Below are 26,031 nucleotides of genomic sequence, written 5' to 3' on the forward strand. Positions count from 1 at the left end.
GGTCAACTCCTCGGCCGCGAGTTGGGCTTTTTTTTTATATGAGAGGGACAACCCCATGACCTCGCAGGGAGGCCCAATGAAGATCCTATGATGAGATCAGTGCCAACGAATGCCTCGGACATGATGGCCAATGCAAGAACTGATAAAGTAACCTTAGGACAAGGATAGGAACTATACCCCGAACCACGGGAAGCATTCGAAGAGAAGAAGGACCACCAACCAGCCAATAAACACCTTTGGACTCTCTATTTTATAAGCTGGTTACCTCATGATGCATGTCCATCGCAGGCATAGGAGTAGAAGTCATGCGAGTCCATCACTCAGCCATTCAATTAATTATTAGACTGAAATTTCTGCTGAATTCGTATATTGAACAGTTTCTTAGGACACGATTCATATCAACCCAACATCCAATCCTCATTCTGTAAGAAGAGTAAAAAAAAAAAATTCTGATTTTTTTTCTTCCTGTATATCCACATGCTGCGATTTAGATTGGAATTTTAATGGGTTCTTAGACGATGTGGGCTCGGGAATATCCAAAGCCTTCAAATTTTTCCGTGATAAACGAGCATCTACATAGCAGACAATGTGTTCGTCAAGCATCACATCTGCATCTGATTAATCTAACGGTGGTGCACTTGTCCAGGCGCATTGATTAATCCAACGGTCTTATATTAGACGGAGGTCAGGGAGCTCTCTCTCGAGCGGCTCATTCAAATTTTTTTCCAATTGGTATCGCCATCGCGGAGCCATCCGATTCTCTCGCTGCAGATGTTGGTTCTCGCATACAATATTTTAGTTGCGTCGCTGGCTCGGCAGATGCCAGTTTTTTTCCCTTTTTTTATTTTTTATATTTTATATGTAGTCCTATGTAGGCGCAGCCAACAAAATAAAAAAAAATAACACAGAAAATAAGACACCTACATGGTCATTTCTAATAAAATCTTTAAAATGGTGGGCCAGAAATGAGGCCATCCAATCAACCATGTAGCTCGCCTCTATGTGTACATGTCCGGCACACGATAATCAATCTCGTCCAAAAGTTTACGGACATTGCGGAGCAACGGGCTGAACCCCACATCGAGCTTCAAACTTCGGATTCATTCTACCATCATGGTCGAGTTTTCCTTGAATAGAATGCGATCTGTATCCATACCTGCCTTTCATAAATAACTCCTTTTTATATGGCCTAAGCATGATGGATGTGTCCAGGATCCGCCCGCTTAACCACAGGCATCACCGGCTTGGTCAGTCTCCCCACCGTCGCTCTAACTCTGCAGAGATACATTAAGATAAAAAAAGAAAACGTAATTACGCGACGGCAAATTGATGTGCCCAATAGCCTTCGAGCTTTTCCAGAAAACGTAATTACGCGACGACAAATCGTTACTTTTCCAGGAAAAAAAAAAAGTTAATTGTCATGTCGTGTGAACGGGATTTCATTTACACACATATTTATGGAAATGGAAGGGTTTCGGAGGCATCAGGATTGACCTGTTAGAACATTTCAAGTACTCCACGGCTCTTGAGCCGCCCTCCCCCCTCCCCCCCCCCCTCTCTCTCTCTCTGAAACCGCGAAACCCTAGAAATCGCTCGGACCTTCAATTTCGGGAAGTAAGAAGGTTTGCTGTTGCGAAGAAAGAAATTGATCTGTTTTTTTTTTTTTTGGGAAAAACCTGTTTCTTCTCATCTCTTGAAAGCTAAATTTTGGCTCGCTTTCGTTTCTTTTTCGCCACAGCGATCATCTCATCGTTTTCTTGTAAGTTGATTTCGTTTGTTTCTGTTCATAACAACATTTTTCATGACTTTTCTTCATGAAATTCTTTTTGATTTCTTCGTGGCAACACTTTCTTCTGAATATTAATCTCATCATTTTTATCCGGTGATTCCGTCTCGATTTCTTTACAATAATAAATGTCATCATTTTTTCCCGTGCCGGATAATCGAATTTTCAAATAAATCGATAGGTCTCGTATTTTCGTCAAAAGAGAAGAAAAATCGAGACGGTGCGGTTGCTTCTTCTCTGCCGAATCTTTGTTGATTGTTTTTGGTTTTTTTTGGGAATGGTTGCAGTTTTGACTAGGAGCGGATAAGCATGGCGAGGAAGATGCTCATCGACGGAGAGCTGAGCAATTCCACCTCTGCTGAAGGGGAGCAGAACTACGATTTCGACCTTTTTGTTATCGGAGCTGGCAGTGGTGGTGTTCGTGCAGCCCGGACTTCTGCTGGCTTTGGAGCTAAGGTTAGGCTTTAGATTATCAAGAAAGAAACATTGTTTTCAAAGACATAATTATTTCTTCTTCTTTTCTCCCAATCAAGATTGGTTCTTTATTTTGATAGTGCAGCTGAACAGGATTTTATCTATGCGTCATGACATTTTTTTGCGGGTGTTCAGTACCTGCACGTGGTAGTGGAAGAGTGAAAAAAATTTCTTGTCTATGTGAAAGGGTTGGATGGTTGTGAGGGTGGGTAGTGGACTGACTAATGGTAGATTAGTCTCTTTTGCTCTTTGTGTTTTCATTTATTGTCAAGGTTTTCATGAGCTGAGAAATATTATCCATGTTGATGGCTGACGGATGCCAAGATGAACGGAGAGCTCAGTTTATCTCGTCTGGGATGGACGGCTAGAAAGATGTTAAAGAACTAAGAGATTCAAGATCTCTGCCAACATATGGGAATCGAGATCAAAACATCGCCCAAATTAAAGTATTAACTTTATTTTTTTTTAATTTAAAACCATTCAATACAGTAAGAGAGAGATTGAAAAAATCCTGGCTGATATATACCGACATCCTTTGTTATTCAAGTTCGTAAAGAATGTTTTATATAGACACCATAACATAGAGTTCCTGATACTGATCGAAATTATGTCTTGGCCAATATGAAAACCAATGTTGGTTTACCCTACTTTCTGAAGCTGATTGGGTTTAATGCTCAGGCGAGCACATCATTCTTCCTCCTTTTTAGAACTCACCTAGTAAATTCTTGACTGGTTTATGTTTTATAGCTGATTACAATTCTGACATCATTATGATTTCAATGATTTTCTTCTTTCTACATCATGTACGACAATTCTTTTTTTTAACTAAATAAAATCTGAAGTTTTGGCAGTGTACTTTATATTGTATTGGACTGACCAACTATGATGCAGGTTGCAATTTGTGAGCTTCCATTCCATCCAATCAGCTCGGAAATCGTTGGAGGAGTAGGTGGAACGTAAGTTTGCTAATGCAAGATCCTTCTATTGTAGTATCCTTGATTTGATTTGTATTCTGTTTGATGTTACATTTCATTGATGTTGAAAATGATCTTCTATATAAATTTGTTCTTTTATAGATGATTACATATTAAGGAACTAGTTATTTTTCCTATTTGTTGCATAGTTCTGTTACAGAAGCATATGAATAAAACAGGATCTTCTGACTAGTCAATCTCTTTTCCTGTTACACAGGAGTATTGAAATTTGCCTAGTTTTTGCTAAACATTATTAAAACTTGTGATGCTGCAGGTGTGTTATACGTGGCTGTGTTCCTAAAAAGATATTGGTCTATGGGGCTTCTTTTCGAGGTGAATTTGAGGTAAAATTTTAGCTGGCATATGGAACCAATCTTTTTCATACATAATGATTATTATCAGCAAAGCTCTGTGATGTTTATGAGAGGAAAGCTGTGAGAATACTTTCTTTTCTTTTCGAAATTAATCCAAATCAATTTTTACCTTGTTTTATTTGGTGTATGATTTGAGATATACGATTAGCTAATTAAGGTTTTCTTTGCTTTATAGGATGCAAGAAATTTTGGATGGGAACTTAGTGAGCAAATTAACTTCGACTGGAAAAAACTTTTGCATAACAAGGTAAGGCTGAAAATTATATCTTTATATCTTTCTGTAAACTTATACAATATTCTTCTCATCTCAAAGGGCCTGATTTCTTCTATCTCTTACCAGAACTCACACAAGAAATGGATATCATTTTTAACTCATTATGATTCATAGGAATGTTCCAATTCTTTGACATTCATGAAGGAACTTTTCACTTGATTTTAGCATGTTTTTCATCTAATTGTAACCAAGTTGTGATCAAGCATTCTGTTGACTATATTAATTTTTGATTTAGAAGTGGCGTTGGCAGAAAAATTTGATTGGAGCCTGCTATAGTTCACGGGCAATATGCCTAATGTACATGATATGCTTTACTAACTATTCCATCATGAGAGTTGACAGATTTGATTCGGGTCTGCTATAGTTCACGGGACGTATGGCTAATGTACATGTTATGCTTTACAAACTATTCCATCATGAGAGTCACATAGACTATGTTACTTCAAATCCTTGTTCATAATTTATGTTGTGCTAGGTTTGTGTGGGGCTGAAATCAAGGTCCGCAATCTCGGTACCGGGTACCATATTGATATCTTATAATATGGTACACCTCCGTACCGAACTAGCTATCTAACCATTTTTTTCAATTTTTATTTTAGTACAGACTGGTACGCACCTTGGTCTGCCTCGGTACAGGGCGGTACACCTCAGTATAGAGTGGTACGTCTTGGTACAGACGGTACAAGACTTGTACCGACTTGAAGAAATGTTTTGTACCGATTTTTTTTTGGTACGGTACAGTAAGCCTTGTATGGCAGACTTTGGCTGAAATTGATGATGATGATGCACAAGGTATCATGAGATTTACATGAACCCTTGATTGATCCTACAGGTCTAGCTGCACATCTAACTATTTTACCAAGTAACCTTTCTTTTGCCACCAGCTTGATTTATTTTTGCATATAAATTAGATCTATGATTGTGCTTGGCAAACCTTTTGCTTTTCTTCTTTGTCTAGGATGTTTCCATCTTGGATTATAAACTCAGTATCTTATACTTGCATAATTCTTATATTTTTAGTTTGCTATAATGTGCTTCCCATTTGAGAGAAAAAGGTCATAATTAGAGGCTACAAGCAAGCTTTTATGGTTCATTGGTTTTATAGATCTGCTTAAGCTTACATTTTGTTGCTAGTATGATATATTTCTTGGTCATTGTTAAAAGTGATATCTTGGTTATCTCACTTCTATGACCTTCCATGTGTGGCAATTGACATCAAGAGACTTGTCAAACTGGCACCAGTGCTATACTGAAATTATATGCTATCAAAGTGGATTCTGCCAGTAGATCTAGCAACTTGGTTTGGCTTAGGAGGCCCAAGACTTGATCAAACTCAGTTGTTGCATGCGAAAAAGTGTTTGAAGAAAGATTTTCAAGATTTGTCGAATCATCCTGTCATCCTTACCTGATCAACATAAATGTATAGTTTGCGGTTGATCATGTCAGCTCTTGCATCTGGGTCTATTGGGTGCCCGAAGGCCAGAAGTCGTGTCTCTTCATTCTTCAGTTTCTTTCTTATCATAGTGACAATATTGAAGAAATCTTGTAGAACTAGATAACAGTGTTTGGACATTGAAATGTTTTTCTTCTGAAATGGGGACTTATTGAATTCATGTTCACCATTATGCAGACTCAGGAAATAATTAGATTAAATGGTGTATACAAGAGACTATTGTCCAATGCTGGTGTAATGATGCTTGAAGGCGAGGGCAAGTTAGTTGGTGCTCATGCAGTAGAAGTGATCCAACCTGATGGTTCAAAGCTGCAGTATTTGGCAAGACATATCTTGATTGCAACTGGTAGCCGGGCTCAGCGTGTAAATATTCCTGGGAAGGTTTGTTCTATTCTTGCTTAGTTAGATAGTTGAACCCAAAAAAGTTGTTTAGTTAATATCTCCGTCAGTAGCTGACATATTGGTTTATATTTTTTTCTGTCTTAATTTCAAAATCAGCAGATTTCTTGGTTCATTCAGTGATAGGTGGTCTCTGATATATTGCTTGCCTTTTCTTATGTATTAGCACCTAACTCATAGACTGATGCTAGCTGATGTAAACACTTGCTTAAATAAGATCTAAAAATGATGCTAAATTTATTACAACAAATTACTACCAAAAGATGTCAACCTCTAGTTTTGTTGTATCAAGCATGCAAATGATCATCCCTTGGATATGGAGTTTGTCAACAATCTTCCTTGTTTAAGAAAAACTTGTGCTTTGCTATTGTTTTTTTGAACTTTATATAATGTACGTGCTATGATTCATTAAGCAACTGTAGTTCGCAATAATAAGAAGCTAACTTTCTTGATTGAAAGATAACAATTTGTGGTATCCTGCCAACTTCATACTTCTGGAACTTTGCCTGCTTCTTGAAGCTGTTGTTCTGCCCCTTCATTCAAACATGTTCTCTTATTGCTCATTAAGTATGATGACTAGTTCCCCCAGCTATGTGAAATTATTAACATTTCCTGCTGTCACATTTGAATCTCCCAAAAATACTTTATTAAAGCCACCTAGCTCAATATTTGACTTAGAGGTGCTGCAAATCCATGTTGGCTTGTCTTGTGAACTTAGATGTATGGCATACAAAAATCATATGCAAGTTTTATAAAATTCCTCATATCATAGAATTCGGGTCTGAGATTGCTATTGTGTAAAAGATAAGCATACAATTAGTTTGTCTTTATTCATCCGTGGGTATTGTAATTTGCCATAGGTCATTAATTTTAATTTGATGTATCAGGAGTTGGCAATCACTTCTGATGAGGCCTTGAGCTTGGATGAATTACCCAAGCGAGCTGTGATACTTGGTGGAGGGTATGCCATGTTTTATTCAATACCTTTGTTTGAGATATCCAAATATTCAACCTCCCCCCCTCTCTCCCCTTGCTGATACAATCTTATGCATCACAGGTACATTGCGGTTGAATTTGCTTCAATATGGCGAGGGATGGGTGTTACAGTGGACTTATTTTACCGAAAGGAACTTCCATTGAGGTTTGTGGCTTAGATTCTGATTTCTGTATGTGCTTGGGTATATGCATTATTATAGAAGCATCTAATCATAATTGTTGAGTTCGGATATGCCAGACATCCAATAATTGGTCCATGTAGCTTCTCAAGACCCTAAAGTAGTTCAAATCTTCTAATCGAAAGACCCTAGGCCAAGTATTGGTGCACCTTTAGTCTTAGTGAGGACCACTCATAATTTATATGAACTTCTTTATTTTGTACTACATAGAAGCTATATGCTTGGACCATGGCTTTCATTTTCGAAATTTGTGGCTATTTGATTATAAACTGTTAACCATAGGCCGGTCCCTTTTTCACATAAACTTTTGGGCCAACATTAATAATGACAAATAAAAGGAAGATTCTGCTATTTTAATTGATTATCATTTGAACGAAATTTCTTATACAAATTCTAAGAAGACTTTTGGGATACCCAATAAATTCAAAGGTAGAGGATCATAGGTACCCAAGTATCAAATTGATCTATCTGAATTATATTTGGCTGATAGGGAACAAAAGGGCCTAAGCTTCATTTATTGATTTTATGCCATAAGCTTTATCATAGAAGATGTCTTATCGAAAAGTTTAATAAGAGAAGGGCTAGAACTAGAAAATAACCTTACTTGCCAGATGACTCCTCATAGGCTTGGCAGAACTAATCCTACTTGCTAGAAGTAGGAGAAGTAGGAGCGAATGCCAGAGTAGATCTGGGTGTGGGTACGGAGAAGTAGGTCTCTTAAAAGTAGAAGGGATGTGATTCACGAGCAGCTATGCTACCTCGAGTAGATGTTTCCAACTACTAATAAACAATTATAATGGTCCCATCCAAGATCTGCAGTATCAGATCTGACACTCATGTCGGTAGGCTAGCGGTATGGTACGGGACAGGATGTCGGTAGGCCAGTGGTACGGTTCGGTACCGAGCTGTCCCGTACCGAAAAAGGAAAACCAGAAGGGGAAAGGGAGAAGGAGAGAGAGGAAAAGAGATAGGGAGGGAGAAAGGGTGAGGGAGGGGGAGAGAGAGATGTCGGGAGAGGGAGAGAGAGGGGGCTTCCCCCCTCTCCTCCAGTCGTCCCGTTGGGCAGAGCCTTGTTTTGAACGAAACATGGTATGCCGACTTCAATTAAAGAAGCGGAAAAAAAAATAAAAAAAATATGTGGAGCCCTATTTCAAATGATATAGCGTGCGGACGACTGGATGAGGAGAGGAGGGCTTCCAAGTCCCCTCTCTCTCCCTCTCTCGACATCATGCGCCAACTTCACTTAAAGAAGCGAAAAAAAATTAAAAAAAGGGCTGAGCTCCTATTTCGTTCGAAATAGGGCTCCACCCAATATGCGGACGACAAGAGGAGGAGAAGAGGGCATTCGAGCCCTCTCTCTCTCTCTCTCTCTCCCTCTCCTAGTATCTCTCTCCCCTCCCTTTCCCTCTCCCTCTCTCCCCCTCTCTCCCTCCTCCCTCTCTCTCTCTCTCTCTCTTTCCTTCTTCCTCTTCTCCGCCATCACCGGTTCTCGTTTTGCTTGCTAGAACCGTCTCGGTCCGTCGCCGGTACAACTCGGCATGTCCTGAACGTGCGATTCAGGGAGGTTCCAGCGTCCATGGTCCCATTTAAACATAACAGCAGTCAACCAACCTTTTATCTATCTAGGACATGCGAGTCCTGCATAAATTTACTGATTTATGTCAAATGGCCTATGTACTTGATCCCCATTACCTCATTGCATTGTTAACTTTAATTGGCTGGATAAAACTGAAAAGAACACGAACATCAGAACATGTTTTTTAATGTGATCTAGACATTTTCTCTTCTCCTCTACTATGTTGGCATTTAAGTAGTAACTATTACTGTCATTGTACTCGCTCTATAATGAAATATTTATGATTATATTATTTTTCATTCAGATTATCTAGATTGACTTGGCCAAAGATTTTGTGGTATTACCAGCTTCTGTAACTTTTTATATATGAATTCTTACAGAGGTTTTGATGATGAAATGAGAGCAGTTGTTGCAAGAAACCTTGAGGGCAGGGGAATTAAATTACACCCTGGGACAAACTTGTCGGAGGTATATTTGCCCTGAAGAGGTTAAATTAACTCATTTCTTTCTTTCTTTCTTTTTTTATTCTTTGTTTTTTACTACTCTAAAATGAAACGCTTGTTTTTAATGTTAGCTGAGTAAAACTGAAGGTGGCATAAGAGTTGTGACCGACCACGGAGATGAAATTATGGCTGATGTTGTTTTATTTGCCACAGGTATTCTTCTATTCCACTATTGTTATATAGAGAGGGATACAACAAGAAAACAAATCTTGACTATCATTTTCTTGAAAATTAAGATATTATACTATTGTTACATGTAGTGTGCAGAAAAAGTAACATGCAACGTAAATGTTAAATGGTTAAATCTGAAACTTAAGCATGCTAATCATCCTTGGAGATTTTCAGAGTAACAATTTGAAGTTTTTAAAAACTTTTTTCGGCAAAAGTTCATTCTACCATTCTACTAGACATTAATCCCAAAAGTTAAGAGCCCTCACAAGCACAAAATGACATAAAATAATGCCAATACTTTATTGAACATTTTTTAAATAAAAAAAGCTAGAATTGTCATTCACTGTTTCAACAGTTAAATATGATAATATTAGAAGCTAAAAGATTCCTGCAGATAAATTATAGTATTTCTTATATTCCAGATTTCCTTCTGAAAATTGTATGTTGGCATGTATCTGAATAATATGGGGTGGAACTGACAGCATACTGCGCCTATCTCATTTTTGTTTCATGCTTAATGACATGTGCAATATCTTGAATTCTTTTCTATTCAGTAAAATTGTCTCCTGTGAGTAACTTGGGGAACAAGTTAGTTCGCTCTGGTCAAGTTAAATTTTTAGGGAAACCCTATAGTATCTATACTTGGAGGAAATATGATCTGCCACCTAAAATTTATCATGTTTTTGCTTGATTACACCATTTTTCCAAGTCTTCTTGTGGATTTGCTTGCACATATGCTGTCAGCAATTCACAACTTACCAATGCTTTTCCATAAATCTCTAAAAAGACATTATTGAATCTCTCAATATAAATGCTGGTATATAAAAACATAGATACTATCTGCCAGTACTTCACATAATAGGACTCTGAATTTGTATGTAATAGCAAATTTGTACCGGAGACAGTTATTTTGAACTTTGGTCAATGGTACATCTTTTCTGATAAACTTTGTAAAGGAATCTATTTCGATGGAAGAACATAGGTGGAAGATGGTAAAGCCATGCTTTAGATTCTTAACTGTTTAGAGGAAAGGCCAAACATGTGATGATATAATTAAATTCTTATTTTCTAAACAACTAACCTTCACCTGCTTACTGCTGTGTTTGATGTGAAGAATTTCTTTATTCATTTTTAAGATTTATATTTAGCAACAAATTCCTGGCAATTTGCATAAATATCAAGTTTCTAGTCTTTGTTGAACTATATATGGTTACAAATAAGCCCATCCTCTGTTATATTAGTTCATTTAGTCTATCCTAAATTTTGTATGCATGTATTCCTGGTGATCATAAATGGCTGCAATGATACCAATTACATATGCAATAAGCTGTGTCCATCTTTCCAGTTTTTGCTCTCCATGTTACAATGCAACAAGTTTCCAGTTATTTAACAGTTAAGTAGAGTTCTTCTGGTTTAGGAATTCATTTGTACAGTTGGTTTCTCTTTTGACAAGGAATTCTTGCATCCTGTATACCTGGATTGTATTATTCTTTGCATCTATTTTTCTTGCATAATTACTTTGAGGCTGCAGTGTATGAACCTAAAAGTTTGAGCAAGAGGAAAGAGCCATCTTGATCTTCTGGTGATATGATCTGATGTGACAACATTCAAAATAAGGTTGATCACACGATTTTGGCCACTTGCAACTTTTTGGGTGCTACTTTCTTAAATCTTTATGCATGTCCTGTGACTGGAATAACATTTAACATTTACAGTTATGTTTAGGCAGTTCAATCAAATTTTCCTGAAAATAAATGAGATGTATAGGAGAGTAGAACTTTTCATGGGAAGTCAGTTGACAATTGACAAGAGGATAACTACCAAAGGTCGTCATCAAAGGAATATATAGTATATGATTAATTCATTGTGTTGTTGATTGTTGATAAGAAATCAAGACAGTTCTGTATATGTCTCTTCCAAGTATAAAATCACTCAAGTCCAATAGGATGCCTCTTCCAAGCATGATAATTGAATGTTAGCAGACTTTTGTTTATCTAAATCCCTGCAATGGATATCAAATGAACTCGTTCAGGCAGGAACATATGAAAGAATTTTAGGAGTCAGTTCTGTATTAAAACTTGGAACAACTCTTCTAGGTGTGGCTCCTTGATAAATTGTCAGATGATTTTTGATACGCAGCATCAGGGTTCTATATGTTTTGGTATAAAACTTGTTCCTGCACTGTGCTTTTGCTCTTATTTCTTATGCCACTTTGAAGTGTTTTGACCCAAGTTTATGCTCCTTTCATCAGGTCTCCTTTCTGCTGAACCCACTCTTGGCTTCTAAGTTTTGACAATGTTGAATTTGTGAAACCTAAGCTATGCTGGGAATCTTATTAATAATTCTGAATTTTATCTCCTTTTTTCCTTTTCTTCTGGTGTTACCAAAGTGCACATTGAAGTTTTAGATTAATTCACATGACATTCTGCCTTTAGCATATTCATTTTGGGAATTGCAGGTAGAAGTCCAAACACAAAGAGGTTGAATCTAGAGGCTGTTGGTGTTGAGGTTGATAAAACCGGAGCTATAAAGGTTAGTTGCTTCTCTATAATGCTTCAATATTCGTATCTGTTCTGTCAGTCTTCAATGAAATGTACTAGATTCATATTGTAGTTAATATGAGCTTTTTTTCTTCCCTTTCTTTTGACCAATTCGATGATAATGGAAGATGTTGCTAGATTGTGTTGTTAAGGCTAGAGGATGCAGTTTTTGAGCTGATTATAGTCTTCTTCTGTACTTTGTAGGTTGATGAGTATTCTTGCTCTTCTGTTCCGAGCATATGGGCTGTGGGTGATGTTACAAACCGAATAAACCTCACTCCTGTGGCATTAATGGAAGGAACTTGCTTTGCTGTATGTGGATTGTCTAAGGCTTTATAAGTTACCATAAATTGAACTTGAAGGAGATTTGCTTCTTCATGATATTAGCCTTCAAAAAATTAAGTTGTGTTCCTCTATGGACTGCAGAAAACTGTATTTGGTGGACAGCCAACCAAACCCGATCACAACTTTGTACCTTGTGCTGTGTTCAGGTAACTGAATTCTTCCCGTTCCACCCTGCCACATAAAAACCAGTTCTTTTTAAAAAGTTTTGTCTATTTATAATTCTACGCCTTTTTTCAGCATCACCTCTGCTGCAGCTAATTTCATCAAAAAAAAAAAAAACTGCTGTAGCTAATGCCTTCACCATGTAACCCTTGCATACAGTAGCAAGATAACTCAGGAAAGATAGTGCAAACACATCCATTCTATGTCAAAAAGTTGCCAAACATGCCAGGACTAAATGATGAATAGTGTTTGAGTGAGAGGCAAGGTGTTGATTTGTTGAAAAGGACGTTATCTTCTTCTTCATAGTGGAGAAATGTTTTCCTGCATATGTTAAATGTAATAGGTTCACATGTGTATTGGTATATATGATCTGACTCAAAACAAGGACCACTATTATTTTTACCCATCTGCATGTCTTGTGATTGTTGTAATCACCTTTTTCATATGTACTAATATTCATTGCCTTTTTCAAATTTAAATAATTCATGGAGAATCCATACAACTATTTTTTACTGCTAAGGAGATATTATGGTAGAATCATCTGAATCAGATTTCTATTATTAACTTCCATTTTTTGTATGAGTGCTTATTCCTTCTTAATCATCATTAGATTTTACATGCTTGCCCCAAATATATTCACTTCATTTTCACCTTATTCCATCTTTACATACATACATATACACATATGTATATGTATATATATAGATATATATACGCATATGCATATATATGGATATATATATATACACATACATATACATATTATATAGATATACATATATGTATATGTGTGTGTGTGTACACATATATATAATACATATATGTATGTATGTTACATATAGGTTATGTATGTATTGTTTGTGTTTGTGTGTGTATACATTCGTACGTACGTGCATGCATGTATGTATGTATGTATTTATATAGACACTACACGCACACACACACACACACACATATATGTATTGTATATCTCTTATATTTGTTGGATTCCTCTTTATTTCATCATGCATTCATGAAGACTTGGATTTTCATTTAAGAAATAACTATTCATGTCCAGAATAATGGAGATCAATTCGAAACAGTACTGAAAGCATATGTTTCTCTGATGATTTATTTTAAGCTTTGGTTTCTCAGTCTTTTTGCACCTATTTCTCTCCCTCTAGCTAATTTTTGCTATAAGATGTGTCATGTTTTGGTTAACCAGTGGGGCTATGTGCATTCTTGAACTTTATGTATATTCTAAATACTTCTAATGCAAATCCATATGGATGATGGGCAATATGTGGTGTAAATCCTTTTTAGTGCTGTAGTAACATGTGACTTTTTTGAGGACAGATTTTCAGTGACCTTGTATCTTTTACCAAGTTTTCTCCATGGATTTTCACATTTTCTTTTTGTGCCTAAATAAAGTGTCATATAGCTCTTTTGTCACAAATGGTCAAAATGAATTTCTCAAGTCTACAGATTAGCATGCAACATTACCCTTGCATTTTCACTCCTACAGCCAATAGCCTTCAAGCCTTATGTATTTGGCATCAGCAATGCATTTTTACCTGACTATTGTCAGATTCAGTCTAAATAAAGTTGCATTCTAAATCTATGAAAATTCCTTTTAGGCTGCATTCCACTTCAAAATTGAACTTTCTTTAACATTGTTGAAACTGTGCTGTGAAGATGCTCTCTTCCTGAAGCCACATTACATATTCAAGATTATGTAGTTGTACATGATTTATTTGCTCAATGTCTATTGATGTGATTGTGACATGAAACATTTACTTGTTTGTTAGCATACCTCCACTCTCTGTAGTAGGCCTCAGCGAACAGCAGGCTATAGAGCAAGCCAAGAGTGACATTCTGTTATTTACATCGACATTCAATCCCATGAAGAACACAATCTCTGGGTAAGTATAATGGATCAAAAGACCGCTGCTTCTCAAAGGGAAAAAAAAAGGCCATGGATTTTTAAAATGTTATACCTTATATTTTAGCTTCTGATTTCTTGTTTTATTCTTATTGAATACCGTTCTTATCTTCATATCTACTGGTTCAGTCCTGAATTCTCCCAAGGAATTGAAGTATATCATAAATATAATCAAGCACATGAAGATGTGTTATAGCCATGTCTAATAGTGGCATATGTAAACGAATGCACTGCCCTCATTTTAATGCATTATACATGCATGGCCTGGACATATACCAATGTTTGTGGCTGCAGCATCCTGGCACAGCACGTGCGCAGGCATCATGCATCCATTATCTTGCAGTCTTCTACAATATCAGCCAAAGTTTTCACCATTATCAGTTACTTCTCTTGCCAGTGTACATCAGTATTATTCGTGAATATCTCATTGTTTCGGTCTGGTTTTTCATGTTCTCAGAAGGCAAGAGAAGACAATTATGAAGCTGATTGTTGATTCCGAGACTGATAAAGTACTCGGTGCATCCATGTGTGGTCCAGATGCACCTGAGATTATGCAGGTAATTTTTCATGACTCAAACATATCTCTTTATTGGTTTTAGCATCTTGATATTTTCCAAAGTAAAGTTCTCTTCTGAACATGCATCTTCTTCCGATGATCATGGCTATAGTTTCTTGATATAGTAATATGTGGATAACACAGGAAATGGCAATCTTGCTTCCATTTGTTATCTTGAGTATTGTTTCCATTGCATGACATTGTTTTAACTGTAATATTCAGGGTATCGCCATTGCACTCAAGTGCGGAGCCACTAAAGCACAATTTGACAGCACGGTAAGCCAACAACTCCTTGTACTCAAAAATTTCCTGCATTAGATATCTGAGGAAAAAGGATGAGCCATGTAAAAGAGTCATACCAGATGCTTTTTATCTTTCCATGGACTTACCATGGAGCTTGTCACCTGATATTTCGTCATCAGTCATGAAACTTTCCTTCATCCAGGTGGCCATGGCTATCCAATAGTTGAATCATTCCCTTCAAATAATCGAACTTCCGGGCTTGTTTATATTCTAATATAACACCTTGTGGGTATGGCCTTGCATGTTCGGTGTGCGCTGTCTATGGAGTGATCTATTTAAATGGATGGGAGTTAAAAGATTTTTTGTTTTTTTTTACCAGTATCTTTCGGTCCAATGATGATATGCATGGCTTGCTATATGATTTATTTAGCTGTTACATTGAAAATTATGCTGTCAATGGCAGGTGGGAATCCATCCATCAGCTGCTGAAGAATTTGTAACAATGCGGTCTCTGACGAGGCGTGTTGCTGCTGGTGGTAAAGCGAAGACGAATTTGTAAGGAGAATTTTCATCTCCAAAAGAAATTATAGCTTGCATTTCATTTGTCATGCAAAAATAATTTTACCCACAGATTGTTGTTAAAAACCCAGTTACTGGAGGTCCCACCAGTTTCCTACCTGTTTTACGAAACAGTTGAGATTGTTGTAAAAACATTCCAAAGGTTACAGGGTGAAATCTGCATTGTCATCAAAAACTTAGTTGTAAGCTCGTCGCCCGTTACATAGGTCGATGCTCGTGAAGGGCAGCAGTAAGGAGCCGAGACTTCATGGCCGGGGTGGAGCACTTGTGCCTCCCCACTGGTGCGAGGATGATGCTGCACCAGCCTGTGGTATGTGCTGCTGGGGTGCATGGAGGCCAAGAAGAGGCTGAGGAGGAGGGCAGGGTGCTGATGATAAGCTTCGGGGTGGGGTTCAAGTGCAACTGTTGCTTGTGGGAGATGCTGATCAGAGACATGGAGGCGCGGGACGACCGTATCCAAAGCTAAGCTGCCCTCCTCGATCCCTAGTCAACCCCTTCATTTATGGGTGGATCCATGACGACGACCAGGCTCTTCTTCTAGAGTTCTATCTCCTTTCTTTGATGTTTTTGGGAGATAATATAGTTGTGTTCGTGTGCGCTCTCTCTCTCTCTCTCTCTCTCTCTCTCTCTCTCTCTCTCTCTCTCTCTATATATATATATATATATATATATATATATATATATATATATATATATATATATATATATATATATATATATATATATATATATATATATATATATATATATATATATATATATATATATATATATATATATATATCGGAAGCACTCATCTTCTGGCCATCTAAAAATGAACTTTGATGGTAGTATGCTAGATGGCAGAGGTTGCACGGGAGTTGTATTTATGATTAGGGAGCACGAGTCTAGGTTGATCGATCGCTGCAGAAGGGCGACGCACCTTCGAGACATCAATTCTTGGAGAGGAACTTAGGGTTGTATGGGAGGGAGTCTTCTATTCAAGGCGAGTATTAGAGGCTGCGAGCATCATCCTGCAAGGAGATCTAGTGGAGATGATAGGGCGAATTCTATAAAAGAGGTCGGAGGTGTTCAATCACCTATTTCTAGATGACAACCAAAGGCTGTTGAGGGAGTGTCAGGCTTTTCAGGTTGTATATATATTTTAGAAGGCGAACAGAGCTGCTGATTGGGCCGCCTCTTTTACTGCTCACCATTCTGGAAAGATTTTCTGGACTCGTTTTGTATCTGTTCCTCCACCGCTGTAGAGTATCCTAAGTCAGATGACAGTGCTAGTACAAAACTAGTGTGAGCAGATGTACCAAAATAATAATAATAATTTACTATTTGATCTATTAATAAAAAACACAAAAATATTAAGTCGCTCTTCTATCGGTTGGCTTGGCGGGGAGTGGAAGAAACACGGGTATTGCTGTGGTGTTGGTAAGAGCCGGTCGCGTCGTATCAGGTTCGACACCACGAGGATGGGTTGGGCCCTCAGCCTCGTGGGTTGCCCCCTCAGTTTTCAACTTTTGCAACTAACATTAGCATGTGGGAGTGCGTGTTCTTAGGCTAGACTTCTTTGAGCATTGTTGGCCCTTTATTTTTGTTCTTCGTGACGTCCTAAATGTCACTTGATAGATCCATCATAGATCTAGAGTAAAACGAACCCATGTAACAAATTAATCCAAGGTGAAAGGAATCCATCTAATAATTTTAATGAATCCGGCTGATTTTACTCTACATTTATGGTGGATGTAGTCCGCCAAATAATTTCTTCTTCTTAAGTTATGGAGATTGCCTCGTCTTTATTGATCACAATAGGATTGATTGTGACATTGAAAAGTGAAATAAGGTACGAGAGCCACATAGCCGTACATAAGTATAACGCTGGAGCATTTTTAGGTGCTCGATCATCCAACTTTAAAGATAGAAGGTCATGGGTGTCAAAAATGTACTTAAAAATTCTAATAAAATAAATAAATAAAAACCATGTTATATTCCTAATCGATTGCAAAGGGGCACCATTACTACTGTGCTGTTAATTGATGTTTAACGCCGGGAAGAGTTGGCTAAGGTCCTATTTATGCAACATGGATAAATATAATTTCATGCACAAACGGTAACTAAGTAAGAAATAATTTAGGAGAGAATTAAGAGACGCTGTTTTGAAGGTAGAGTCTTTAATTTGGGTTTCAACCTCGTAATTAAAGACGGAAAGGGAGAGGGGACGATGAAGGAAATGTAAAATGCTAACTTTTTTTTTTTTTTGCGTTATTGTAAACCCTCCTGCATCCCCACTTTAATTTAGGGTACAGGACTCAAGATTAGATGGTCCCAAAAAAAGGACCAACTCTCTCAGGCCCCAAAACATTAATCTTGCATCGCAACTCTCGTCTTACAGCTTGCTCGGGCACATTAGAGTTCCTCCCCAACAGTAGAGAAAAATTACAGGAACATCTCTTTGAGTTTGAATAAGAAACACTCCGGCCTCAAGTTTTTTAAAATTTCAATTAGATTGGATAACTAAATTTTTTGTTGCAATATGGCCCAACCATTTGTCTCCACGAGGAGCAGTTATCACACGATCGTTACGTAATAACATAACAGTGTAAAGGCACCATAATTGTTCCTAATTTATTGGCTTAGATCTGACATCACAATCCTCCATCACATATCATTGTAACTTCTTGTTGTTTAATGAAAAGTTCAACGTAACACAAAAAGGTATTCTTTTATTCTTCAACACTTGTTATAAGAATTGCTACTATATATTATGAATTCTCCACGTATTGTGTGATGAAGATGAAATTGAACTTTGGATGGTGAAGATGGAATTTTTTAATTCCTTGTTACCTATATATTGAAGAGTTGATCTAGACTTCTTCCAATAATTAGACATACTTTTCTGCCTAGCAATTAAAGACCCTTGACTTGTCAAGTAGTGCATAAAAAAAAATTTATTTCATATAATTATAGTGCACAATAAAATAAAAATAGTCGAAAGTTATAAAATAAAATAGTTATTTAAGAAAATTATAAACTATAGCAGTAACTATTTAGTTTTATAGGATTAGTTTTATGAATTCTGATTTTTTCAAATAGTGCTATTTTAGTGATGTTTGTTATTTGATGGCATCAGAACAAACAAAATAGAATACTTTTAGAGATGAACAATTAAGTAAATTTAAATTACTAAATTAATGAAAAAGAGAGAGGGGGTGTTATTGCTTGTCCAGGTGGAAATGAGATGATTATAAAGCAAGAATGGGCTTGAAGGATGGAAGGAGAGACATTGTTTCCCACGTGGACCATATTTTTAGTGTCCTCGGTGTAGAGGAAGTGAATCTCTTATTCTTACTAAACTCTTCTTTTTTGAGATTTTATCTCGAGATATGCATAATTAATGTTTAGATCAAAAAAATAAAAGTGTAATGCTTTCCATTAACTAGAAATAACTGTCTCTCTATGTGTGCGTGTGTATATGTGTGTGTATATATGTATGTATATATATATATATATATATATATATATATATATATATATATATATATATATATATATATATATATATATATATATATATATATATATATATATATATATATATATGTATATGTGTTATGTATGTATGTATGTATGTATGTATGTATGTATGTATGAGTCAGATAACATATTTAGCATTAATACCTTGTAAAAAGAGATAACAATTTTAAACTAATAATAGAGTATCCAAATTGACGGTCCAATATATTGAACAGGCTTATACAACAAAAATACCTGGTAACCAATATTCATATATTTTTATGGTCTCTATGCATCAAACCATTACAAAAATGAACAAATGCAATTGTACTTGTATGGTAAAATGCATGATACGACGCATAATTTGAAAAATCATTGTGATAGGGAGTTGGAAAGGTGAAACTCAGCGCCTTGTGCCACCAGAGCACGACTTGTTTTAATTTTCGTGTGGGGACTGGGCTTTTCTCGAACGCTTGGTGAGTGAAGGAGATGGGTGATCAAAGCACTGGAACTATAAAGGCGGCTTTGGCAAATGAGGATCGACGGGCTGGATCGGCTAAATGGCCGATTGGTAGTGAGGATCGGCCACTCCCGAGGAGTGCTAAGACCAACTCTTCATGATCGACGGTGGCACAAGCACCCCTCAGCAGCCAACATGGACCAACTATAGGATATCTAAAGAGGAGCTCGAGAACCTCCAAGGACACTTCACGGAGGTCCTCGAGCTACCATCGGAAGGAGTGGAAAAGTCTAGGAGAGCATGGAGCTCGACAACAGTGATTGTGCGTAGCCTAGGCCAACAAATATCGGTGGAGTGGATTGTCCAGGAGCTGTGATTTGAGGAAAAGTTAGACTACAGCATCAAATCTTTTCCGATGGCGGAGGAACACCACACCTTCCACTTTAAGAATGAAGATGATCGGAACTCGGCATTGGACAACAGCTCGTGGTTGGTGGCGGGCTAGCTGCTGGCCATAGAGAAATGGATGTCAGACTTCATTCCGAGTGTCAACTCGGTGAACCGAGTCATTGTTTGGATCTATCTTCTGTGCCTCCCTAGAGTACCATGAGAGGGACTCGATCCTAGATATCGTGGCAGTAGCTAGCCGGCCGCTAGCCCTAGACGGCTTCACAGACCAACTACAAAAACTCGATTATGTCAAGATTAAAGTGGAAATCAGTGCCCTAAACCCCCTCGAGCCAGGGTTCTTCATCAAGGGGCATCATAGAAGTTATGGAAGGCATTTGTCTACAAGAATTTGTTGGCATTTTGCTGCATCTGCATCTGGATCGGACACTTGGAAAGTGAATATCGGTACCCCTCCCCCGTGCGGAGGAATCAGGAGTTAGGGCTTCTTTGGTGCCTATGGTGGTGGAGACTCCTTTGTAGACCCTAAACCAACCGATGAAGGATGGGGACGATGGGGATCATCGCCCAGTCTTTGGTCTTTGGCTGGCCACTAACCGAATCTGGCAGTCAAGGGTAGCCAAGGTAGGGACCGGCCGAAGAAGATGACCGAGTCAACCCCCGAGTCGGCCTCGAGGTTGACATTCTTCCAATCCAGCCCGAGTTCCCCCAGAAACACGTCGAGTTTGCTCGAATCTCCACCAGACTCGGACAGGTGGCAGAAAACCACTGAGGTAGCTCGAAGAAGATCACCGGAGAAGGATGTTCTAGCTAGCGTCTCGGGGGCTTCCGTTGAAGAGGTGAGTCAAATCAGTTAGGGGAGCAAGTCTAGCCCGGTTCCGGGATGTATTGCGGATCGGGCCCAAGTTGAGGGCCTATAACACTGGGCTACTAGACCTCGGGATATCTTACTTCTTTGGGATATCTGCTGTTGGAAAGTTTTGTTTATCAATTTAAATTTTGTATGTATTTACAAATTACCATGGGAACATTTACCCTTATTAGTTCTTGAGTTCCCAAATATTATTGTCTCATCTTTGATACATTGTACCAAGGCTATTGCTTTGCTACTGGCATCACAGTTTTATATATAACCAAATGTAGGAACAACCATTGGCTATTGCTTTGCTACCACGTATTAGAGTATAAGGTCACATTTCATTTAAATGTCTTGTGATATACAAGACATGAGGATAGCTATTTTAATGGCCACATTCGCAGTCACACTCTTTGGCACCAATTAGCCATCACATGACATGGCTTTCCCACTCAAAACCTAAATGACGTTACACGACACCACAAAACCTAAAGGAAGTCAACCCAAAAATATAAATGCTCCTTCAGGAACCCACAACCATTCTCAATGTAGACATTTATAACTTTATAAGTCAATAATGAGGGAAATATCTTACTTCCTACGTCTTATCTCAAAAAAATATATATTAATAAGAATAATGCTAAATTTCACGAAAATCTTATCCACCCATTTTTCAAGAGAAAACTTTTGTTTGATTTATTAGTACCTTGTATTGATATAAATCTTAAGTGAAAAACACAGTAGGAAAGTCGACATTCTCTGAGTAACTTTATTTTTTTCTATTGAGATTTTTGCGTTACACAGTCATTACTCTATAAATAATTTTGTACATTTAAAGATAATTATATATTAATTTCTGGAAGGCCATGTTCATAGTCTTATCGGTTTTTTTGGCTCTTGATCTCTTTTTATTTTTCTTCTTTTAATAATTTTTTCTTTTTTAAAATTTTCCCCTGTACATGCCGTGCTGGATGCCCCAATCTCAGAAGAAAATGATGATGAGAGCATCTTTTAATATTTCAATCTAAATAATTTATGCAATGCTTTTTTTCTTAGTTATTTTCTGGCTTTTAATTATTTTTTAATGAAAATATCACACGACGAAGGATACCAATTATTTTAATTTTCATGCGGGAGAGTTTTTTTTGGGAGGACCAGAAATCTACTCTTTCATCTTCTCGTCATATATATTTTTTTTCTGATTTTTTTTCGATATTTATGCAACCACTGTATAAAAAAAAAAACCAATTCCTCGGGAAAAGCTATCGTCCGAACGCCCGCATAGATATCTTTGTGGAGGCTTCCACGAAAGCGACCGTTATGCGCCGACGGCGTGAACGAGTGAATGCGATGGATTCACGTGATCCAGATGGGTGGCAGAGATTGTCCCGCATAGAAAGTTGCACGAGACAACTCCACCTCAAGATCAAGCATACACGTGGCTGATCTCGTGATCGTCGGAGGCACATCGTGATCCGATGCGCGCACAACCGTCCAAAGATTCCCCATCGTCCTTCTCCAGCCTCCACATCGCCTTCAACTTTCGGCCAAAAATTACTTCTTTGCCCCGCACTTGACCTCTGCGGTAATTTTCTTTCGTGGGCCCTTTCCTAATCCAGATAGCTTTATTTATCTTCATCCCGCTTTTTTGCTAAAACTTCATCCCGCTTTGCTAAGATTTTTTTCTTTCTTGTGTTTCTTTGTCAAGATTTTTCCTTCCTTAACCAAATTGACTTGAAGTTGAAGTTGAATATGACCCGACGTTATTGAAGATGATTCATTAATAGTGTTAGATGGCTTTCCAATCACTCAACTACTGAGACTAGTTTCCATCTATTGCTACGGAATTGCGGAAAAATGATTGCTTGTCCACTGTATTATAAAGGAACACATATTTATAGGCTGATAGTACGGCTGATCGAATGGTCAAATATATAGATCATACAGGAACCACTCTCTGAACTATTGCATATTTTATTTTCTGATTCGCAGAGATATATTTTTTGCTAGATTGACACAATAATTAGTACAATTCCACCCAAATTAATGATCTTGCACCATTGTTGGATGGACAGTAAATACCGTGAGTGTCACATTTTTGATGTTTCCATACAGAAGATGCGTCTAAGATGAAAAAGCCTTGATACATAGCATGCCGTGCCGTATAGCTCTGGACTTAGAATGGCAGCACTAGCATTGTAATTCATCAAGAAAATATATAATGCATCTGCACTAATAAGCAAACTATATTATTTTTGATGACCAAAAAAATCCAATGCTACGTACATAAGCAAACAATATTATTTATGTTTGGTCCTAGATTTTGCACCCATACCACATATCTGGCCAGAAATCACTTGCCATATGATTGGAACCATGCATTTAGAGCAATCTGCAGGTCTAATGGTGGCAGCCCACCACTTATGCTGCAAGTCAAAGTGCTGCAGCAATAGTTTCGTCCTGCGCCCGAATCAACCATGTATCGAGAAAATTGGATGGTTTAGGAAACAATTTGAGACAAGTCTCTAGACCCAACCTGACCCGAGTGGACCCACTTCTGCGATACTAGACCACAATAACTCGGCTCCAAACTAGAATGACAGAATGACAGAAATACCCTCTCCAATATCCGTCGGAAAAAGAATTCCAAAATATTCGTTTCGTGTTTTTTTGTGTTTGTTTGCTTTTCCTTTTGCATATAAAACAAGCGGAAGACGGTTGATCCAAAAGCATACGCAACTACGACTGCTCCATCAACAAGGCAAGGGCATTCCGGTATTTTCGCTTCTTTCCCACCATGGCAATCTAGATATTTTTTGGCACGTATAGGGGCATTCTTTCAATGCAACCCACTATAAATATGTTCCCCGGCTTCTCTCACCACCAAATCCCAAATCCCAAATCCCACGGCCTCATCTTCCCCCCCTCTCTTACCCCCCGCCCCGCCTCTTTCTTTCGTCTCTTCGCTTACTCTTTCTTCCTTTTCTTCTTCTTCTCTTTTTCTCTTTAATCCTCTCGAATTCCTCCCGTCCCCTCGCCGGATTCCGGCCGAGGGTGCCGTCCGTACAGCCATTTTCCGGCGAGATCGCCGGAATCCGGGCAATCTCTCTCGATCGTCCACCTATGTATTATTAACCTCGTAAATTGTTTCCTCTGCCCATTGTGCCCCTGGTTACGGTATCTGACGTGGCGGGAGCTGGGGTCGCGATGTCGAGCCACGCGCGCGAGGTGATAGCGACGTCCAGGAAGCGGAAGGACAGGGGCGGCTCCGCCGCGCCGACGGCAGGGAAAGCCGAGCCGGCCGGGGGCGGCACGCCGCCGGCGGGGAACCAGCTTCTGGCCGGATACCTGGCCCACGAGTTCCTCACCCGGGGGACGCTCTTCGGACAGCGGTGGGACCCGGCGGGCCGGTCCGACCTTGTGGAGAGCAAGAACCCGGACCCGGCCCGGGCGGGCGAGCCGGGCCCGGTGAAGGCGTACGCGGAGGTGGCGTGCCTGCTGAAGGCGGAAGGGGCCCATATCCCGGGAGTCGTCAATCCCACCCAGCTGGCTCAGTGGCTCCAGATGTGAGCGGGCGGGCGGGCGGGCGGGCGGGTAGCGGCCAACCATTCCTCTCTTTCTTCTTCTTTGTTTTCGTGAACTCTTCTCAAAAGAATGGAATGGAAGAGAAGTAAAGAAAAAGGGGGAGGGAAATCCCCTTTCTCCCTTCCCCCTCTCTTTGTGCCAGCGTGCATGAGTCGTGAGGGCACCAAAGCAAAGCTAGCAAAAGATCTCGGGGGCCTAAAAATCAGGGAAGAAAGTGGATTTTTTTGTTTTATTTTGTCTTCTTTATTTTTTTTCCTTTATTTGGAAACTAGATCAATGACTTTTGCTGTAAGATGAATTGATGAGTTCATGTCGGTTTTTTTGTTGTTGTTATTGTTAAGCATATATATATTTATATCTCTATGTGGGGTGTGTTGTGTTTCTCTGGTTTCATCTTGCCTTCTCCGTTCTGGCTTTTCGTTGCAAGATATTTAGATAAAGACCCGAAGCTTATGAGAACGTAGTGACCCGGAAAGATGAATAGAACCGAACTAGCAACAAGAATTGCCAAATGAGCTGAAGGAAACAGAAGGCAATGGAGAAACAAGGGTGAGGGCGTTTCTTCCTCCCATGCACATGCACGTGCTCATGAGTAGACGTTGATGCATGGGAGCGACCTCCAAGAATTCGGTTGCTTGGAGACTTATAGAAAGAGTTGCGACTTGCCTGGGCTATTTGAAAAAATAATAATAATAAAAAAGAAGGAAGAAAGTGTCCTTTATGTTCTACGTTTGTGGTATGAAGATTTCTATTGGATGGAGACTTGGAGTTGGTCTTTGGTAATGGAGAAAGAGTGAGGATCCAATGGGTTGACAAGGAACCAGGCTTAGCCGCTTAAGAGAAAAATGAGGTATGTTTTTAAGCTGTTTAAAGGATGCAGGAGAGCGATGAGTCCGTGCATGGACTCGTGTGATGATTCAGCTGAAGAAGGGTTTTTTTTTTTTCCATTTGAGTCAATTGGTAGCGAATACGTTGGAAATGATAGAATAGAGAAGGTCCTAATGAGATTACAAAGGGAGCTGTAGTTTAATGAGGCAACGGCCCTCCAGGATGGCAAACTACGTAGACAAGAGGAGCACTTGTTTTGTCGTCTTTAATACTGGAGGCTTGGAAGTTGGAAGACAGGGATCTAGACAAGGTGCACCTTTCACACTTTAATTCCTCTGACCTTATTTTAACTGAGCTTGATCGCCGAGAAACTGGGTTGGCTGATCAAAAAAGCACTACCATGACAGCATTGGGCATTGACATTTAAATTACCTACGTTTTAACGTTGATTTTGCAACTCAAGCGAGTTTTACAGGCTTTTTGGTTTCGAAGGGCATGATGTGGGTTTCAAAAGCCTTCCCCATATAACATTGATTGCAGGCCAATCCTCATGCCTCCTGTTTTTTTCTTTTTGAGAGAGAGAGAGAGAGAGAGAGAGAGAGGAGTGGGGGATCCATGTTCAGTATAATCACCAAGATTCAATTTTTTTAGGATACATTAATTCAACCAGAAACCTCTGGTTGCTAAGTAAAAGCGTGTGATTACTAGGACAAGTTCTCATCTGCTGCCTTTTTGCAATCTTACCTTCACAGAGGAGTTTTGTACGGTCCCAGCATAGAAGAGTTGAGCACAATGCTCGACTCCTCAATACTAAACTATCGAGATTCTGTTATTAACGAAGGCATCAGGTATGGTCATTGGAAGACTGATATGAACTTGACAAGG

The 26,031-nt window shown here is 38.7% G+C and overlaps 2 protein-coding genes across 4 annotated transcripts; both read left to right on the forward strand.

Moving 5' to 3' along the window:
- Positions 1-1,520: 1,520 nt before the first annotated feature.
- On the forward strand, positions 1,521-16,101 carry LOC103706937 (glutathione reductase, cytosolic). 3 transcript variants are annotated; one of them, XM_008791214.4, is made up of 17 exons: positions 1,521-1,622; positions 2,074-2,242; positions 3,152-3,216; positions 3,509-3,578; positions 3,784-3,855; positions 5,513-5,716; positions 6,622-6,695; positions 6,792-6,875; positions 8,866-8,953; positions 9,060-9,141; positions 11,618-11,691; positions 11,904-12,011; positions 12,126-12,190; positions 13,994-14,107; positions 14,585-14,684; positions 14,906-14,959; positions 15,390-16,101. In XM_008791214.4, the coding sequence occupies exons 2-17, from the start codon at positions 2,096-2,098 to the stop codon at positions 15,483-15,485; spliced, it is 1,497 nt and encodes a 498-aa protein (XP_008789436.2). In that variant the 5' UTR covers positions 1,521-1,622; positions 2,074-2,095; the 3' UTR covers positions 15,486-16,101. The 3 variants fall into 3 exon arrangements, with proteins under 3 accessions (XP_008789436.2, XP_008789438.2, XP_008789437.2); XM_008791216.4 differs by having other exon boundaries at positions 1,526-1,614; XM_008791215.4 differs by having other exon boundaries at positions 1,575-1,759.
- A 7,533-nt stretch (positions 16,102-23,634) lies between these two features.
- Positions 23,635-24,681, forward strand: LOC103699642. Its single transcript, XM_008781655.4, has one exon. It carries the CDS (start codon positions 23,941-23,943, stop codon positions 24,301-24,303), a length of 363 nt encoding a protein of 120 aa, XP_008779877.2. The 5' UTR covers positions 23,635-23,940; the 3' UTR covers positions 24,304-24,681.
- Positions 24,682-26,031: the final 1,350 nt, after the last annotated feature.

The sequence above is a fragment of the Phoenix dactylifera genome, chromosome 18 (genome assembly GCF_009389715.1).
Source record: "Phoenix dactylifera cultivar Barhee BC4 chromosome 18, palm_55x_up_171113_PBpolish2nd_filt_p, whole genome shotgun sequence".
Classification (NCBI taxonomy): Eukaryota; Viridiplantae; Streptophyta; class Magnoliopsida; order Arecales; family Arecaceae; genus Phoenix; species Phoenix dactylifera.

Bases quoted from the DNA above. Each gene is read 5' to 3' on its own strand.
- LOC103706937 (XM_008791214.4), top strand. From the start codon at position 2,096: ATGGCGAGGAAGATGCTCATCGACGGAGAGCTGAGCAATTCCACCTCT. The intron at 8,954-9,059 runs GTATATTTGCCC...TTTTAATGTTAG, and splicing joins CTGGGACAAACTTGTCGGAG to CTGAGTAAAACTGAAGGTGG. The intron at 14,960-15,389 runs GTAAGCCAACAA...TGTCAATGGCAG, and splicing joins AAGCACAATTTGACAGCACG to GTGGGAATCCATCCATCAGC.
- LOC103699642 (XM_008781655.4), top strand. From the start codon at position 23,941: ATGTCGAGCCACGCGCGCGAGGTGATAGCGACGTCCAGGAAGCGGAAG.